The sequence below is a fragment of the Gadus chalcogrammus genome, chromosome 20 (assembly GCF_026213295.1).
Source record: "Gadus chalcogrammus isolate NIFS_2021 chromosome 20, NIFS_Gcha_1.0, whole genome shotgun sequence".
In the NCBI taxonomy this organism is placed as follows: Eukaryota; Metazoa; Chordata; class Actinopteri; order Gadiformes; family Gadidae; genus Gadus; species Gadus chalcogrammus.
Genome location: NC_079431.1, coordinates 3,446,827 through 3,464,431, shown reverse-complemented (window position 1 = coordinate 3,464,431; position 17,605 = coordinate 3,446,827). Strand labels below are relative to the sequence as shown.

Below are 17,605 nucleotides of genomic sequence, written 5' to 3'. Positions count from 1 at the left end.
GAGTCCATTGTGCGTCAATAAATCAAAAAGTCAAGATTTCATTAACACAAAATGCTGTTTTATTTAAAAACACAAAGGTATATAATCCTAGGGTCACGTTTTTCTGCCCCCTTTAGCCATTGTTGGGATGTAATTTGATATCCTGACAGGGTGGGGTCCAAGTCTCCACATTAGTCACATGAGGATGACATCAACAACACATTGGAGAAGATCCAGAAGTTATCCAGATGCGCAGTGGTGTGGCGTTATTCACTGGACTCTGGAGAAACTCAACACTGGGCGTAAGTGAGCGCCATTAGGGATACAAGCACAGCTGACGCATTTCACATTATGTACCAAATGTTGCAGATTTTCGAGCAATAACCCTATTTTAAATGTCAGAGTGCTTGAGCTGTGTGCTCTACTGTCACACCAGACCAAACTGGCATGGTTGCATATAAAGTCTACACTTTGATCCACCGATGCACAGGCTATTCACCTGTTGGACATGGGCGCAAATGTAATGTCTTTGTGCTTAAGGTCCATGTCGCACTTGACGACTTGCTGAAGTTTTTATAAAAGGTGTCTGAGAAACCATAAACATTTTCAAAAGGTCAAAAATGACCCCACTGCCAGACCATTCAAAAAAATGAAAATAAACGTATAATCCTGATACATTTGAAAGTAGATAAACCGGTTACAACATTGAGAGCAGGACCCTATTCAGCCGTGTGTGATCATACTACCAAGTCAACAATCGAACAGTACATCCATGTACAACAGCGCCCTCTAGTGTACAATAACATGCCACATTATGAAATAACGTTTTTCAAATTAAAGTAAATCATGTACCAAATGTTTCATCACCTATTTATCTACAAAGCTTCAGTTTCAAATATACACTACACATGTGCACTAACTTGGGATACATAAATGTAATGCCTTTGGATAAGGCAATTACGTTTATAACAAAGCAGTACTGCAGAGTATAGCAATGACCACTTAAACACTCAAATTCAGTGGCACTCCCCTTAAAATTAGGCAATTTATTAACAGCATTCAATAGCGCTTGCAACCGGGTGTTGCGGCTTGAGGGATTGAAAGTACTCTAGACATAAATGATATATCAATGCAAGAGGCTAAGTACCAAACTATATTTATTGTACACAGTAAAAGGACAACAAAAAGAAAATGTACAATTATCTGTGAAAGATGTTAACCAATTCCCCCCAGCCTCTGAAGGCCAGTCCGGCCTCAGCCATCGGTCAGACCAGTGTGCCAGTAATGTCTTGACAAAGAACTCAAGAACTCCCAAAAAGAGCAATGCCTCAATGATTAGGTTGTAATGTAGCCGATCATGTGAACAACTTAGATTTTAGTGAATGAAGCCTGTTGGGGATAGAGGACTTGGACGCTGGGGGGGGGGGGGGGGGGGATTCCCTTTTTTTTTATGGCCAAAGGACTGAGGGGGCATGAAAACACAAGTGAACTTATCCCTGCTCCAACGTGACGTAAAGCCTTTAAGTAGTGGGATCGAACACCCTGACACTATACTGCTTCATTCGGAAAGCTATTCACGTAACATTTTTGGTCCGGGTTACATTAACATCGTTTATTATCACTCCACTCAAGGGGAGCGACATAATTGAGGTCAAGTGTCCATATACATACTTCTCTTCTGTTCCTATAGTTAAAAATGGAATATGGATAAATCTGACATTAGTTTGACTGTTGCTCCTTAAAAGATGACTAACATGAGTTGTATGTATACGTTTATATATATATATATATATATATATATATTTTAGGAAATCCAACATATCTTTATCTCAGCTCTCTTCCACCCAGTATACCGAGGGCGCAGTGCTCAGAACCGCAGAGTTTCACCGCAGGTACAGAAACAGACACTAAGTGGGCGATTTCATATTAATCTTAGGCATCGCTAACAGACCTCCCCTTGTGTTTCCCTGCGGGCCAGCTTGCTCGTGTCTGGAACATGTCATACTAGATAAATAGTACACACTACTTTAGCATTTTGAACACGGTGGCAATGTTAGGATCTGGCCACAACGAAATATCCCTGAATGAATTATAGAGCTTTCAGTTTGGGTGCGGGTAGAAGAAGGAAGGATCCAAAACAAAAGAAACAATGACAATGAGAGAAGAAGAAGTCGCTCTTCCGGGGGTCGTGTCCTCTGAGGTTCGTCCACGGTCCTCTTAGGAGAAGGAGCCTCCCGTCTGTTGTTGAAATACATCAATTGTGTCTTCGTCCTCCATCTCCAACTGAAAAACACACAAATAAAACGGAGGCTCGGAACACAAACATAACAACACAACAGACATCCCCTCAACATCCATAGGGTATTATTTTAATCTGGCCTGTGACAATACACATATGGCCTTCAAGCGCCTTTATATGTGCATTGCTTCGGATGCCAAATTTATAAGCATCGGCCTACAGCACAACAGCAATGTGTGGTGGGAGTATACCTTGGTACCCTACCTATCCATTCATCAAGACAGGATGTAAAAAGCCAGCGTTGCCATACAAAACACCTTATAGTAAGAGCATGACATGTTTAGGTGGACCTAGATGTCGACAGCTGTACATGGGGGACTTGACACTTAATTTCAGTTACCGGAGAAATACAACTGCAACATAGAATCACTATGATAAAAGTAAAGGTCATTTATTGCGGGACCATTAAGTATTAACAAAAGGCTTTTGCGATACGAAAAAGCAGAGTCAGTGAGAAAACGTAAAACATAAATCGCACCACACTTCCCTTGCCGTTGACGTCAGGTGAAGAATAATCGTATTATCTAGTAAACCCGCTACGCTCAGCTGAGAAAGTAGTTTATGGTCCCCAACAGCGAGGATACATCACCAGGCCCTAGCTGCAATGACCACCCACTGGGCTGTGGCTACTTTAAAAAGGGAGCAATGCTTGCATTCTACATGCAAACCACAACGACCGGGCAACAACTGGTGCTTCACCGTCCCATGTGTTAATACAGCAGTTTCTTATTTGAATAATACGCCTGCCTTGGGGTAAACTGTCAAGCAATAGGTGAAGAGCATCACAATCAAGTGCAGAGTGGCAAGACAGTACTGACTGGGGTGATAAAATATCTAAAGCTTACACAATAACAATGCTCTTTTACAGGTTAAAAGTCCTTAATTATTGTGATGCAAGTTTCCTTTGCCAATAGTAACCCCTGATCTTACTATTAAATGAATAAAATAAAGGGCTGATAAAATGTGCGAATAAAATGTTTGGCCAAAAGTTTGACACTGTGGTTAACGTTCATCCTTGAGCAACTATTTTGAAACATAGACTTTGAGGCAATTCAACGACAAGCCATTGGAAAATGTCCATCAGTGACTTATCCGAGGAGTGGGCAATACATTCAACAACATTGCGGGACATGACAGAGGATAAAGAGTGTTTTCTGTCATAGGGCACCAACCTGTGCAGGGGTATCCGTCTCGTTGATTGGCTGTCCATCAAACCTAAACCTTATCTGACGAATCGCCAAGCCCTGCAAAACACAAGACAGACATGTTCTCAAAAACCAAACATGAAACATCAGACAAGGAGCTGGGAGAAATGTTGACATTCGGTTATTGATTGAAAAAAATGCAGCAGAAAAGGTGGCTCTTGAGTTTTCACTCGCCAGCCAAGTCATGGACTACATGACTTTAGTAGTAGACCCACCTGTCGTTCGCAGTATGCCTTCATTAACTTGCTGAGCGGAGTGTGCCTTTTGATCTTGAACTGAACGACCGACCCGTCTTGACCCGCTACTTTAAGATTAATATGGTCGTTCTCCGTCTTCACACCTTCCTGGAAAAGCACACACAAGCTCAGCATCCCGTGCACCACAACCTGCACTGAGGACCACCTACAGAACCGCACACAGACGAAACCCCTTGAGGTCTGCTGCAGAGGTGCGCACACCACTCGCCTGGTGCTGGCTGAAGATGCGCACCCAAGGCTCTCCATCGGAGTAGCATAGCAAGCTAGTCCGTGGTTAAACTGGCGCAGAAAGGCACAATGGCGCAAAGAAAAACACTACAAATCGTTCATTTATCAAACATCCTTTCTTCAGCAAACGTCAATATAGTTGATAATGTGTCAGACAAATAGTTTAGAGTAGAATGAAACCATCACAATGCAAGGATGTTCGCATATAAAAGAAAGATCCGCACATTTGTCCACCTTTGTGATGTCGGTCTGCCCGCTCAAATGCTGCGCTATCTGAAGATGGTTGGCTAGGCTAGGTTAGCCACAAAGCTCACGTTAACTCACAAAGGACAGTATAAAACAATGATTACACATGCACAATAGTTTATTTCATGGCAAACCAGCACTAACCTTTGGCTTCTCTTCAGACATTGTGCAGTTTTTACCCGAGACCTCACTTCCAATGTGAAAACGGATTGCTATCCAGGCAGCGGGCAGTGCGTTAGCGGGTCTGCAGGCGGCTCTTCCTCGGTCTGTTAGGTTTCGACCGGGAGCGCGCACATTACGAAATTGTGATTGGACCATTCCATGTCACGTGTTTCGCATTTTTCGGGAACGTGGATACGTGTGCGCGCAAACACATGTTCGCGTGCCCGTGGAGTCAGAAAAAGACAGGGACTATTTGCACAACTGATCATTCTAGGTTCGAACACACTGTTGATGTAGAAAATTCAGTTGTTTGCAAGTTTGTTGTGTCAAGTAGATCAAAGAGACACATACCTTCATCATACTGTATTGATGTGGGACAAAATACTTCAGAACAAACCATGAACATGTCAATGATGATCAATCTAAAAGTGGATACAAACATTATTGGACTATAACATTAGCACAAAAGTAAATGATAATGCAAGGTTAATGTGAAATAGCATTTGCAATTCACAATAATAATTGCTAATACTTGATTTACTAGCATTGCGCAAAAGTGACAAGTCAATTTAAGGCTTTACTCTTTTTGATAATGAAACATACATCATAACAGAAAAAAATGACTACAGTGGAAAACATAATCACATGATATCTATGTAAAGAGGCAATATAATGAAATGTGATTCAATGGAGTGCATTTTCAATTTACAAGGTTTAACATCACATTCTTTATCTGTCATTGGCATGAAATAAAAATCTAACATCACAGTCTAACACATTCTACTTGATAGGAACGACAATCCACAGGGACCTAACGATGCAACATCACAACAATTTCTGATTAAAGACACAATAGTTATTGAGATTATGTTACTATTGCGTCTTCTTCGCCTGGATTGTTTCTTAATTTTCATCCATGCGTGAATAAGGATTCCCCTTTGTTAGACCTATTAAAAGGGAAACAAAATTTCATTAAGAGCCCTGTGAAATATTTTTTATTGCTGTCACTGCAAAGTTTCAAGTTATCTATTAATGTTGAGTTAAGATTTACTTCTGGAATACATTTTAACTAGCATTTTATATAATTGATTACATCCTACAAGTTCCGATGGGTGACTGAACTATGACAAAGTCAGATCCCTCCAGTAGGGGGCGCCGTTAAATCATAAATTATTTAAGATCACATTTTAGCACCTTCGTCTGTTAATAAGTATACTGTTGATAAGAAAGGGAGAGTGTAATGTTTCCTTAAAAAAAAAAAAACAGGATTCATGCAGATGAAGGTTTCTTACCATATTTCTGCCTGACTTCTTCGTGACGCACATTCATCTCAGACTTTCTGTTTACATAAAAACAAAAGGCACTTGTTAAGATCAAGGATGTCTGCAGGTTGAAGGTGACCACTGCAACTTGTTGATAACGCTGACCGTATCTGGAGTCAAGCAGTACCCGGCACTCAATTACCTCTCATCCTTGCGGGCCTTCCTCGCGCGCTCCTGTTGGGCCGCTCTTGCGTCCTGTCGCTTGTTCCTGGAGTTCAACATAATCCACACAGTGAGCCGCTTAAAGGAACTCAAAAGTCCAACGGGACAAACGGGACTTGCTTGGCAGTTGGCCTCACAAGCAGAGACATGCTCAGAGTCTCGTAGCGTATAACAAAGACACCCACACAGGCAGGGATCTAACACCACGTGCACAAACACACACACACACACACACACACACACACACACACACACACACACACACACACACACACACACACACACACACACACACACACACACACACACACACACACACACACACACACACACACACACCGTACCTAACTGAATAAACCATTCCCATTCGAATCACTAGTGAAGAGTGCATTGATGTTCAGCTTGAAGGTGGATTCGCGGAAATTAAGCCCATCTTGAACAACAGCATCTGAACTGAGCCGAACCTGGGTAAAGGCTGATGTAGGCTGACAAGCAACAATAGGAGTTCATTGTGTTCCTTCTTCTTGGCTGGGGAACTGAGCCAAATTACAAAGTACACTTAGCCTTGTGACTCGTGAGCCTGGTCACACAAGCCCCTCAGCTGATTTGATGAAAAACGAAAGCGGTTTAATTCACTGCTTACCCGATTTTTTCACATTTACAGCAGCAGAAACAGCAAACCAGGATGGCAATGATGATGATGCCTGCCAGCACTGACATGGTAATGATCAGACTCTGGAAGTTGACTGAAGATGACACCAAACGTAACAAAGAGGGGACATGGGGGACATCATTATTACGACGTTGAGGGAAAATGGGACTTTGAGTGATACATGAAGAATACGATTTTTGTTTGCAGGTCAGAATCTTCTTGTCTTACCCCAGCAGAGACCCCATCGTGCATTATTTAATGGACACACACTGGGTTTAGGCAGGATGCTTCTCACAGGGTAGTCCACACATTCCTTCGTTGACATGCACCACAAACACTGAAACAGACATACAAATGTGCTCCTTTTATTTTCATTGAATATAGAACAAAGGCTTCTACGTTATAGTGACATTTATTTTGTATATATTTAAGTATTTCTTTACTTACAGTGACATTCTTAAGGCAGTCTTCACAAGTGGTGTTGGACTTTGAGGCACAAGGGACTGAAATTGGAATTATAACATAATAATGTGAGCTTATTCACAGCAGGGCATGGCTATGACTGTTGTCATGTAATAACCCCTGCTGAACATGTAATAACCCCATGTTCAGCAGTATTGTGAGTAAAACCAAGTGGAACAGACACACTGAGTTTAAAGCTGAGCATTTCGCATCCAGTTGCGCAAATGGGAATTTACAGAGACACAGATTTAATTTATTACAAAATCAAATGGAAGCTAAATTTATTTTGTGTCGTGCGGGAAAAAAAATACGAATCGCAATGATCCGGTTAAAGGGAGAAACGGGTTTGTTTTGGTCACGTTTTGATCCTGAGGTAAACTTGTGACCTGAGCCAATAACCAGAGGAGAAGCTAAGTGGCTAATGAAGTAGCAACAGAACTCACCTCCCGGAGGATCCACGGTCTGCGAGTCACCGCTTCTGATGCCGCTCATGGCGAAGATCAAAACTAAAAACGGTATTCTATACATTCCGGACATTTCGGGATTTGGCCAAAATTCTATCACTAAAGTAAAACTTTTGAGTCGCGGATTTGTAAGCAGCTGAAGAGGGGTGGATACCTTCCTTCTTTTTCTTTTTTTCTTTTTTATCAAGGTCTGACGTCACGGGCCCCAGGGGCCGAAGGAAGGCTTTCACAACTCTTATTTCATGCTCAGTTTCATTTCCTCATCCACACCACAGTGAAAAAACAACCACAACCAAACTGCTTAATGAAATACAATAATTTATTAAAGCATATTTAAATTCAGTTATAAAACGTTGTCTTTTTGTTCAAAACAAGCATAAGGAACAGTCGTGTTTCAACGGCAGGGAAGTCTCTGGAATGGCCGCCGGCAGCGTTACCAGAAAGCCTCCCTCTAGATCAGAGAGACTGGAGAGAGAGCAGTGGAAGACGGGCGGTGCTGTGACGTTAGGTGACGACAATCTGTACAGTCTTAGTGGATTTCATTGTTATGGTGGGCAATAGCTTGGCAAATGCATGTTTCCCTGCTTTAACATCATTCAGAGTGTCCCAGACTTCCTGACATAGATTAAACATTCAACGAGCACAGCCAGCCATAACATTGGGAGCTACAGCCTGTTCGTTTGAGACCTTATGACATTCCATTGATCACTTTTATGCACATACACTTTTGAGCACGTTTACATCCAATGTTGCATCAATCGTGGTACAATTTAGTTGTATCCGAGAACACACAATTCATTCAGAAATCCGTACATAAAACAGCATCATCACAATTAGTTTCTGTGACTGTCCTCACAACATCGGTGCTTGTGAATTCTCCCTGCCAAGCTCACTCTCTCCCGTCATCAATAGTCCACATAATAAATAAGCCACACAGACACTCGACACTATCTAAAAACAGACAAGATACATCCTTCAGACATGGGGTAGCCAAGCTGCGTCATGCTCGCTCCTCAGTCCTCAAGTAACAGCTTCAGTCGCAAATCATTTCAATGACCAACTCTGTTCAAAAATATAACAGATCAATACTGAGAAATAGTCTAACAGTAACGTTACACATACAAGCGGCAAACAGTTGAACAACCATTTACAGTAAATGGCACCTTTCGTGAAACGCATTGCCCTACAGGTTGGATTCCTCTCGTCTCTGCAAATGTATGAGAAGGCAAACATTTCCATATCTAGAAACATGGTATTGCCCCCTTCGTACATTTGTAAATGGCCATATACATTGACTATTTAGTCAAAAATGGTGGACGTTGGAAATGTACTGTGAAAACCCACTTAAGGCAATAAAGTGTAGATGCTGTTCTGTTCTTATGATGTGGTATCGCCCGTTTACCTGAGGGACTCTAAACTACGGACAGGGACTTAAAGGGGAAAATGCTAAATGATAGTGAAAGAGCTCATTGCTTTTTACAGAATTGTCCGAGCATGTTATTTGATTTGTTACGCATGGTTGACGTTGAACATATAAATGCACGCTTGGTCGAATTCCCACCCTGGTTTAAGGTTTTAAATACAAAAAATGAAAAATACTGGACGATGGACGATGACTACAGAAGGGAACTGTAAGCAAGATAACAGCTACCACCAGTGTAAATAACATGAGTAAGCGTCAAGGATATTCAAAACTAAGCCCGTATCAGAGGAAGCAATACCCTGTGGAGAAATTAGCTTATAGTTGTGCAGACGCTAGCGTTTTGTGTGTTGCAATAAGCAGGAGTTATTTTTGTCTTTCTGTACAAACTTTTGCAACCATTCTTCATATTGCCAAAGTTCGACAATATGGTTCAATGGTCACTCAAAGCTCTACGATTTTCTTCTGCAAGTGATTTTGCTTCGGGTCTTCCCTGGTCTTTCCCCCCATGGTCCGGTTGGGTCCGGTCCTGTACCGCCCAGGAACTGTCCTGTCCTGACCATCACCGGATCCAGTTGGTTCCGTAGCTCGACACAGATCTCACGCTACAACGCTTCTTCACGATCATGTTGATGTAGGCCTTCATGATCTTGGTGATCTCCCCGACCTGAGACGCACAGAAAACCAGAAAAATTAAGAATCAAGATGTTCTAAAAGCAATGCAGCAATCAATGTCCCCCAGCAGAACATCACACGTGTGGCGTTGAGCCCCACAACGATGTGAACGTACCTGTGGCGTCTCAAATAACATCTCCCTCTCATCCACGGTGATCTTGTAGGTACAGGGCTGTGGAGCGCCGAAGAAGACGATGTGCTCGTACGGGAAGGTCTCAAGAGGTTTGGGGTCTCCTCTCTTGTAGACCGAGATGTTCTCCGCACTCACACTGAGCCACAGATCGTGAGGGAAGCCTCCCTCTTTGCACTGCAAAGACAACACAAACAGCCCCGTCAAATCGACTCTCATGTCAACATCACAGGCTTTTTAACTCTCTCACACACACACACACACACACACACACACACACGACCAAACATCAAACCCAGTCTCCTGGGTCTTTACCTCCACATCAAACAGCGTGGACCCGTAGCCGGGCCACTCCTTGATGATGGTCATGTACTTCAGCATGGCTTGGTGCTGGTCGAGCCCCCGGATGCGGGACCACTTCTCCAGGATGCTGGCTCTGGTGGCCGACGTCTCCTCCTTGACCCACATCTCCAGCATCTGCTCCTCCTCCATGCGCTGCTTCTTCATGGAGCCCGTCTTCAGGCCTCTCCGCAGGGTGCCCTCCAGGAAGCTGGTCCTGCGGCGCTCCAGCGTCTGGCCCGTCTGGCCCGCGGCGCCGGCCCCCGCCTTGGTGAAGTGCAGGATGCGGCTGCGCAGGCGACCCATGGGGTACACGTTCTCCAGGGTCCAGTTGACCCGGGCCTTGTCGCCGTGGAGGAACTGAAGGCGCAGGGCCCCCAGGTGCTGCAGGGTGTCCTCCGGGGCGGGGAAGTGGCCGCTGGTCAGGCTCTCGTGCGCCTGAGGGGGAGACCCGCGAGGGGAGGGTTTAGCGCCGGGAGGTGGACCTCACCTCTGGAGGGCTCTGTGTGAGCATCCCTACGAGTGCAGTGTGACTCACCTGCTCAAACATGAACGCAAACTCCACGCCCTCCTTGGGCATGCTCTCCACGTCGAGGAAGCAGTAGAGTTTGAAGTAGAGTTTCCAGTGTCCTTCGTCCTCCTCTTCCTCACTGCCAGCCAGTCTTATGGGGGAAATTATTCAAATGATTAATTGAACTGCACGTTTGTCGTTTTAAACTTTCCATCTTAACTGGGCGGCATATTTGATTCAAACAATGTGATCTCTCGGGCGACTTACCGCTCAAACTTAGCCAGAACGTCAGCAACGATCACCCGGCTCTCCACCGCTCGGTCGATGTTGTTCTTGTGCTCGAACAGAGCGAACATGTTCCTGCTGTCCTCCATCGCCAAGCCTCTGATCAGCTTCTCCACCACCTGAACATCAGGGCATTGACGTTAGTCAGACAATAAATCGCACTTTAAACTTTGGCATTGCAGTGTTTTTGAAAAAAGCAGAAAATACAGCTACGAAGGTTCAACATTTATTAAGTAAGCAGATGCTTTTATCTAAAGCTAATTCAGATAGAGGAAAATCTGAAATGAACAGGTAGGGCTTAGGCATCTCGCTCAAGGGAACCTGCAGGTAGTCTGCAGACATTGGGAATCAAACCCAGCACCTTTCAACTCAAACAATCATAGGACCTACATTATCCGGCTCCTACACACATGAACTTTGTGCAAATGGAAACATTCCTTTACTGAAGGGATGTTCTCCTGTCTGTGCAGGAACATGAGATGTGAACCCATCCACAGCCTATCTACAGCCCGGTCTACAGCCTACCTCTCCAGCAGTGGTGTGGGAGTTGATGGAGATCTTGCAGGACCCCCCGCCGTGGCAGTAGACTGTGGTGGTCATCTCCTGTCTGGTGAGGAGGGCGACGATCTCTTCCTGGGAGGGCACGTACTCCCGGCACTTGGTCTTCTTTAGCGACTCGCCGATGAAATGGGCAAACAGTTCGATCTCTGAGCCAGGAAACAGCTCCTTAATCCTGGGGGATCACCCAAGATGAAGAAGTTTATAAAGATATGTGAAGGGAACACAGGCGAGATACATTCGGGTTAGTTGTTGCGATATTTGTTTACAGACTCTTAAATAACGAGGAAATCAGTAAAGTTAAATTCCATTCTATATTGACCAAAAAATACAGCAATAAAGGCCTCTCTAAGACGGTAGCAGTTCCGACTGAGCTCTGACACGATACCTTTTGAGGTGGAACTTGAGGTAGCGCAGGATACCCCTGCTAGGGAGGAAAGTGCAGCCCATACAGGTGAGCAGGTGCCAGTGGGCGCGATTGGCCAGACTGTTGGGTTGGGGAACGTGATTGGTCTGTTTGATCAGCTGACAGTAGACCTCGTCTCTGAGCGGCCGCAGGTCCTGGCAGGTCTGCAGGATGCCCTGGATGATGGGCACGGGGTCCGACACCGCCTCCATCTCCTGCAGGGAGTTGAAGATCTTCACCGCCTCGTCCTGAAGGCTGGAGTAGCCCTTCTCCTTTTGCACTGCAGGGAACGGACACAGATACAGGTTGGACTCCAAAACACACAGCCAGAGGTTCATTACATTTACGTATATTTTAAATTTAGGGGATTTTGCTTACGCTTTTATCCAGAGCGACATACACTCATTCATTCACACACTGACGGCCGAGTCAACCACGCAGGGCGACAGCCAGCTCGTCGGGTGCAGTCAGGGTGAGGTCGTCTCGCTCAGGGACACCTCGACACTCGGACACTAGGAGGAGCCGGGAATCGAACTAGCAACCTTCCGGTTTCCAGTCAACCCCGCTCTACCTCCTGAGCTAGTGCCGCCCCAGGTTCATGAAACTCGATACTAGTGTTCAACGGTGGATTGAACACCAGGCTTCTGCACTTACGATGTACACTGACGTCTCCGTAAGGCAGTGGCAGGAGAGGGGAGTGCAGGGGATGCTGGGTGTATCTCAGGATGGGGTTCCTCCAGTAAGTCTGCTCCACCGCCTCCACGTTCAGACTGCTCTCCTGGGGATGGAGGGAGGAGCGAGAGTCATCCAGCGGTTCATAGATCATGAACTCAAAATCGTAAGTTGTAGGCATTGCTGTAGCATGCAGGTAGCAGGAGGAAGCACTTAAAAAGGTTGAATGTTTATCATTCAATTATTACTAGAGCTGTCAGTTAAACGCGTTATTAACGGTGTTAACGCAAACCAAATTTAACGGCGTTAAATTTTTTATTTCTTTTTCTTTGGCTCAAAACAAAGAAGCAGTAGCCTGACTGCTATGTTCAAATGACATTTGTTCAAAGCAGTCGTTTAATTGCACTATAGGCTCTTTTTTTGTATCGTCCTGTTTTGATCAGTGTATATGCCAATGTTGTTATCAATAAAAAATCATTTGCACAAGACAAGCCGATGCACTTCACCATGTTGATAAGAGAATTAAAATGAGAAGAATTATGGGACAAAAAAATCAAGGGATATTTAGCATAGAAAAATAATTTGCGATTAATCGCGATTAATTAGAGTTAACTATGACATTAATGTGATTAATCACGATTAAATATTTTAATCGCTTGACAGCTGTAATTATTACATTTAATTGCGCCGGGGAATCTCACACAATCCCACAGAGTAATTCAATCATTTGCTTCCAAGGCATTTTTGTAAAACCTCAAATGGGTACAAAATGAACTGCAGTAATTCAGCAATTCAAACACAATCGGATCAATAACACAAGGAGCACTTGAGGAAGAGTAGGAAAGCAGAGTAAAAGAAAAGGTACACTATGCACTCACTCCACTATGTGGTGCTGTCAGCCCAATAGACAGATAATGTGCATTACCATTCCACTACTGGCAACGGCTGTGTGTTTATACATTCCTATTGGACCGAATCCAAACACGGCTTTGAGAGTCTGACAAAAACATTAGCAGATGAACAGCCGGCCCGAAAACATATTATTCAAAGAGGTTGTCGAATAAGAATGGCATAGTGTACCTTTAGGCAGCATCACACACACACACACACACACACACACACACACACACACACACACACACACACACACACACACACACACACACACACACACACACACACACACACACACACACAATATTTAAGTACCTCACTTAAGAACTACATTGTCAGCAACCGGGTTAAGAAGCTGGCATGGATTCGAGTTGCCAAAGAAATGCAAATGAGAACCGGTTAAATAATGAGTGAATTCAACAGGCGTTACTGGGCAACCATCATGATGGGTGACGTTGGGTCGTGTGCTCTGCGAGGGGTCTCTACCTTGATGTCCCTGATGAGCTGCTGGGTGGGGGTCTCGATGGGCACCTTGCTGTCGATGGCCCCCTGTATGGCGGACGCCCACCTCATGGCCTCGTTCAGCATCTTGGTGTACAGGCGGTACGAGTGCTTGCGCCCGTGGACGATGATGTTCCAGTAGCCTGTGTGAGGTCAGAGGGGCGTCAGACCGATGGGTCCATTCTTGGCAGTCTGCCCTTCGACACGTCATTCAGGGGTTAAAAGGACATTACACAAAGGAGAGACGTGTTCTACATTTTCTTTTTTATATTTTAGGGCTTTTAGCAGACGCTTTTATCCAAAACACTTACAACGGTTAATCCACAGTCACATACGGAGTAAATCATGCAGGGCGATAGCCAGCTCGTCGGGAGCGGTGTCTTGCTCAGGGACAACTCGACACTCAGATAGGAGGAGCAGGGGATCGAACTAGCAACCTTCCAGTTAAAAGTCAACCTGCTCTACCACCTGAGCCAAGCCGAACACACGTCCGTTCCACGTTGCACGATCCTTGTTTCAGCCCAGTGATTCTCAAGGCCTCGGTGAGTTCCTCGACGTTCCTCAACGAGACCTCTGGCAGGAACCAGAGGAGACCTCAGAGCATGTGTGGAAACGTACCGCTCTCCTTGAAGACCTTCTCGTCGGGCTGGACGATGGAGCAGAGGCTGTTCAGCACCAGGGTGCCCAGCTTAGCACCATTGCGCTCCGAAGTCTTGTAGTAGTCCAAGGAGCTGGTGGTCAGGACGAACCAGCGCTTCTTCAGCTTCAGGGACGTGCTCTTGGCGCCCGATTTCATCTCTTTGTGGAGCCAGCCTAGCGTGAGATTTTCAAAGTAAAAGTTGAAAAGAAATGTCAATGTTAATAATATTAAATAAGTTCAGCAAATCAAAGTAGCACTACAGTGCAAATAAGCTATCTTTGCTTACATAAAGGTCATAGATCCAATTATGGTTTCTGTTGATAGTAAACGCATCACTTGCTGTGCTTACTGAGCATTTTAGACAAGAAAATATTTACAAAACACCAAAGTAATGTGTGTGTGTAAGCTTTCAGAGTTTAATTCGATTTAAGTAAGGAATGAGCTACTACGGGATAAAACGTGGTTGGTGATTCGGCCGAGGTGAAGCCGATGTTGCTTACTACGGCTGAAGTACATTATTTCCAATATTTTTATTGAATTACAAACATATACCAATATTCCTCCACTGTGTTTTTAACCACATTCATTTTTTGCTGTCACGGAAACATCTGTTCGATAGTTTTATTTAACAGTTGATTTAAATGTTGGATTTGTAGTGCATTGATTAAAAACAGTTAAAAGTCAGAAGTGCGAAATAATACACGCACTTGGCATGTCAACGACCAATCAGAATCAAGCATTCAACACATTGACTTTAACTTTAGACTTTATTGTCCCAAAAGGGAAATAATTTTTCACATCACAAGTACAGGTAAGAACCGCACACCGACGACAGTTACCAACAAACGGACAACAAACACAACAAAAATAGCATGCCGACAGACATTGTGGTATAACAACAACCAAACAACCAAATCCACTGACCCCGGACCAGAAACTCCTGGCCGTCGACCCTGGCGTCTCCCTTGGGTTTCTGCAGCAGGCTGATCCAGTGGTGCATCTCTTCCGCCATGTCCGTGTTGCAGTGGATCACCCGGTTGGCCGTGATGATCACAAAGGAGTTGGGCCTGGGAACACATCGGACCAGCGGTGATTATTGCAAATGGAATGGAATGGAATTTCGGCCCATTCATGCACACATTCACACACCGACGGAGGTGTCAGCCATACAAGGCGACAGCCGGCTCGTCGGGAGTGGTCAGGGTGAGGTGTCTTACTCAGAGACACCTCGACACTCGGGACGATCAACCTTCCGGTTACCAGCCAACCCGCTGTACCTCCTGAGCCACATGGTGTCTGTTCTGGGGAGGCGGGTGACTGTGAGAACCAGAGCAGATCGTCTGGGCTGCTTGGAAGACTCACCTGTCAGGATTGTCTGACGCACACACGGAGTCTATCAGGCCTACGTCCAGCGTGCCCTACGGACAAAGGAGCGATTCATAAGTGAGAACCTCATCATCACTGTCATCATGTAATCGGATTAGGAGAGCAGAGATAATGTCATAAACGCCAGAGGCTCACGGTAAACAATACTTTAAGGATGATCTCGTCAATCCAAGAGTAAATTTGGATGCAAACGTATATTTCAATTATTTCTAATTTCGACAAATTACAGGACTGACCAGTCCAATCTAAATCTGGGATGTGGTACCATGCCCCGATTTAATTGTTTTAAAAACAATGAAATGAAAACCAGGCCTTGTGATTAGCCTACAATTTATTGAGTTGCATGCTTCCAAATCCGAGCAGTATAAGGATAAGTATAAGTCTGAGTATAAGGATAAGTATCTGGCCCTGGGAAGGGAGCCAGCACTAACCACTGCATTCTTTGGGTTGGCCTGCTCGTGGTGCATCTCCATGCGCTGCTCCGGGCTGGCAGTGTGGACGCGACTCAGCACATTGAACCAACCGCTGGGGGGTCAGCAAGAGTTCACAGCAGAGAGGGAGAGAGGGAGAGAACCATGTGAAAGGAATTAGCACGTTTCAGTTCCACCGTTGGCCAGCAGAGGGAGCTTGGCTTCTAGGTGTTAATTCTGTGGTAACGTGATGAAGGCTAATGCAATGTCGGTGGTAGGGGGGTCTGGTACAATGATAGACGTTTATAAAGGCGTACCTGGCGTCCTCTGGGGTTTCTGCGTAGATATGGTAGGTACGTTCCTCTGTAACAATGTTCAGGGCGTTTTCCTTTTCGTGGTTATCGACAATTTGCCTTTAAAAAAGAAACATTCCGAAATTAGTTTGATATAATGACAATCGAGATGATATTCTGTGTGAAAATGAGTTGCAGAAAATGAAAGCTGACCTAGATTTATGACAAACAAAGTCTGTCTGGGAGAGAGCGAGAGAGAGAGAGAGCAAAGGAGATGAAGAGCCAGAGAGAGATAAAGAGAGGGAGTGAGAGTGAAAGAGAGACAAAGAGTGAGCGAGAGAGAGTGAGAGAGGGAGCAAAGGAGACAGGAAGTCGGAGAGCGACACAGAGACAGAGTGAGAGAAGGAGACGGAGAGACGGAGAGGTGGAGAGACAGAGTGAGAGACAGAGACAGAGACAGAGAGAGACAGAGACAGAGACAGAGACAGAGACAGAGAGAGAGAGAGAGAGAGAGAGAGAGAGAGAGAGAGAGAGAGAGAGAGTGAGTGAGAGACGGAGGGACAGAGAGCGAGAGGGGGCTCCTTACTTGGCCGAGCGGACGTCGATGGTTCCCTTCAGCTTCTCCTCGCTGTCGTTCTCAAAGTACATGAGGCGGGACTCGCGCAGCACGAACCAGCGCATCTTCCAGTTGCGCCGCGACAGGGTGGACATGCCGCCGCCCTTCTTGTACAGCCAGCCCGACTTCAGGGAGTCCTGCTTGGCCCGGAACCACATGAAGGTCTCGTCCTTCAGCACGCACCAGCGCCGGCGCCACGGAATCATCAGGCCGCCTGGCGATCACACACACACACACACACACACACACACACACACACACACACACACACACACACACACACACACACACACACACACACACACACACACACACACACACACACACACACAAGCAATGATCTAGGTTTATTCATGAATATTTGTATTGCTCAATGTGTTCATCAATTTGAAGTACATTCATCGATTCGTAATATTTAATTTACAGTCCCA

General features: G+C 45.1%; 2 protein-coding genes across 3 annotated transcripts in view; both read right to left on the bottom strand.

The window, feature by feature from the left end:
- Nucleotides 1-29: 29 nt before the first annotated feature.
- On the bottom strand, nucleotides 30-7,621 carry LOC130373191 (small ubiquitin-related modifier 3-like). 2 transcript variants are annotated; one of them, XM_056579496.1, is made up of 8 exons: nucleotides 7,418-7,621; nucleotides 6,960-7,015; nucleotides 6,741-6,849; nucleotides 6,504-6,606; nucleotides 5,841-5,906; nucleotides 5,669-5,715; nucleotides 4,359-5,323; nucleotides 3,738-3,827 (listed from the first exon to the last, which is right to left on the bottom strand). In XM_056579496.1, exons 1-7 carry the CDS (start codon nucleotides 7,509-7,511, stop codon nucleotides 5,280-5,282), a joined length of 519 nt encoding a protein of 172 aa, XP_056435471.1. In that variant the 5' UTR covers nucleotides 7,512-7,621; the 3' UTR covers nucleotides 3,738-3,827; nucleotides 4,359-5,279. The 2 variants fall into 2 exon arrangements, with proteins under 2 accessions (XP_056435472.1, XP_056435471.1); XM_056579497.1 differs by lacking the exons at nucleotides 5,669-5,715; nucleotides 5,841-5,906; nucleotides 6,504-6,606; ... (1 more) ...; nucleotides 6,960-7,015; nucleotides 7,418-7,621 and adding exons at nucleotides 30-2,262; nucleotides 3,451-3,522 and having other exon boundaries at nucleotides 3,699-3,827; nucleotides 4,359-5,284.
- A 149-nt stretch (nucleotides 7,622-7,770) lies between these two features.
- LOC130373190 (unconventional myosin-X-like) overlaps nucleotides 7,771-17,605 on the bottom strand; it is a 17,984-nt gene continuing 8,149 nt past the window's right edge. Inside the window, exons 6-20 of the mRNA XM_056579494.1 lie at nucleotides 17,145-17,388; nucleotides 16,583-16,678; nucleotides 16,287-16,380; nucleotides 15,832-15,887; nucleotides 15,394-15,536; nucleotides 14,448-14,642; nucleotides 13,815-13,972; nucleotides 12,417-12,540; nucleotides 11,745-12,042; nucleotides 11,324-11,531; nucleotides 10,781-10,917; nucleotides 10,541-10,664; nucleotides 9,979-10,440; nucleotides 9,649-9,840; nucleotides 7,771-9,525 (exon numbers count right to left, since the gene is read on the bottom strand). Of these exons, the coding sequence (XP_056435469.1) occupies nucleotides 9,421-9,525; nucleotides 9,649-9,840; nucleotides 9,979-10,440; nucleotides 10,541-10,664; nucleotides 10,781-10,917; nucleotides 11,324-11,531; nucleotides 11,745-12,042; nucleotides 12,417-12,540; nucleotides 13,815-13,972; nucleotides 14,448-14,642; nucleotides 15,394-15,536; nucleotides 15,832-15,887; nucleotides 16,287-16,380; nucleotides 16,583-16,678; nucleotides 17,145-17,388 (2,636 nt within the window). The 3' untranslated portion in view covers nucleotides 7,771-9,420. The remainder of the gene's footprint in view (nucleotides 9,526-9,648; nucleotides 9,841-9,978; nucleotides 10,441-10,540; nucleotides 10,665-10,780; nucleotides 10,918-11,323; nucleotides 11,532-11,744; nucleotides 12,043-12,416; nucleotides 12,541-13,814; nucleotides 13,973-14,447; nucleotides 14,643-15,393; nucleotides 15,537-15,831; nucleotides 15,888-16,286; nucleotides 16,381-16,582; nucleotides 16,679-17,144; nucleotides 17,389-17,605) is intronic.

What these genes read in the sequence shown, in the direction of transcription:
- LOC130373191 (XM_056579496.1), bottom strand. Translation starts at nt 7,511, where the DNA reads ATGTCCGGAATGTATAGAATACCGTTTTTAGTTTTGATCTTCGCCATG. An exon ending in GACCGTGGATCCTCCGGGAG is followed by an intron (nt 7,016 to 7,417) that starts GTGAGTTCTGTT and finishes TTCCAATTTCAG; the next exon opens with TCCCTTGTGCCTCAAAGTCC. An exon ending in AGAAGTCAGGCAGAAATATG is followed by an intron (nt 5,324 to 5,668) that starts GTAAGAAACCTT and finishes CCCTTTTAATAG; the next exon opens with GTCTAACAAAGGGGAATCCT.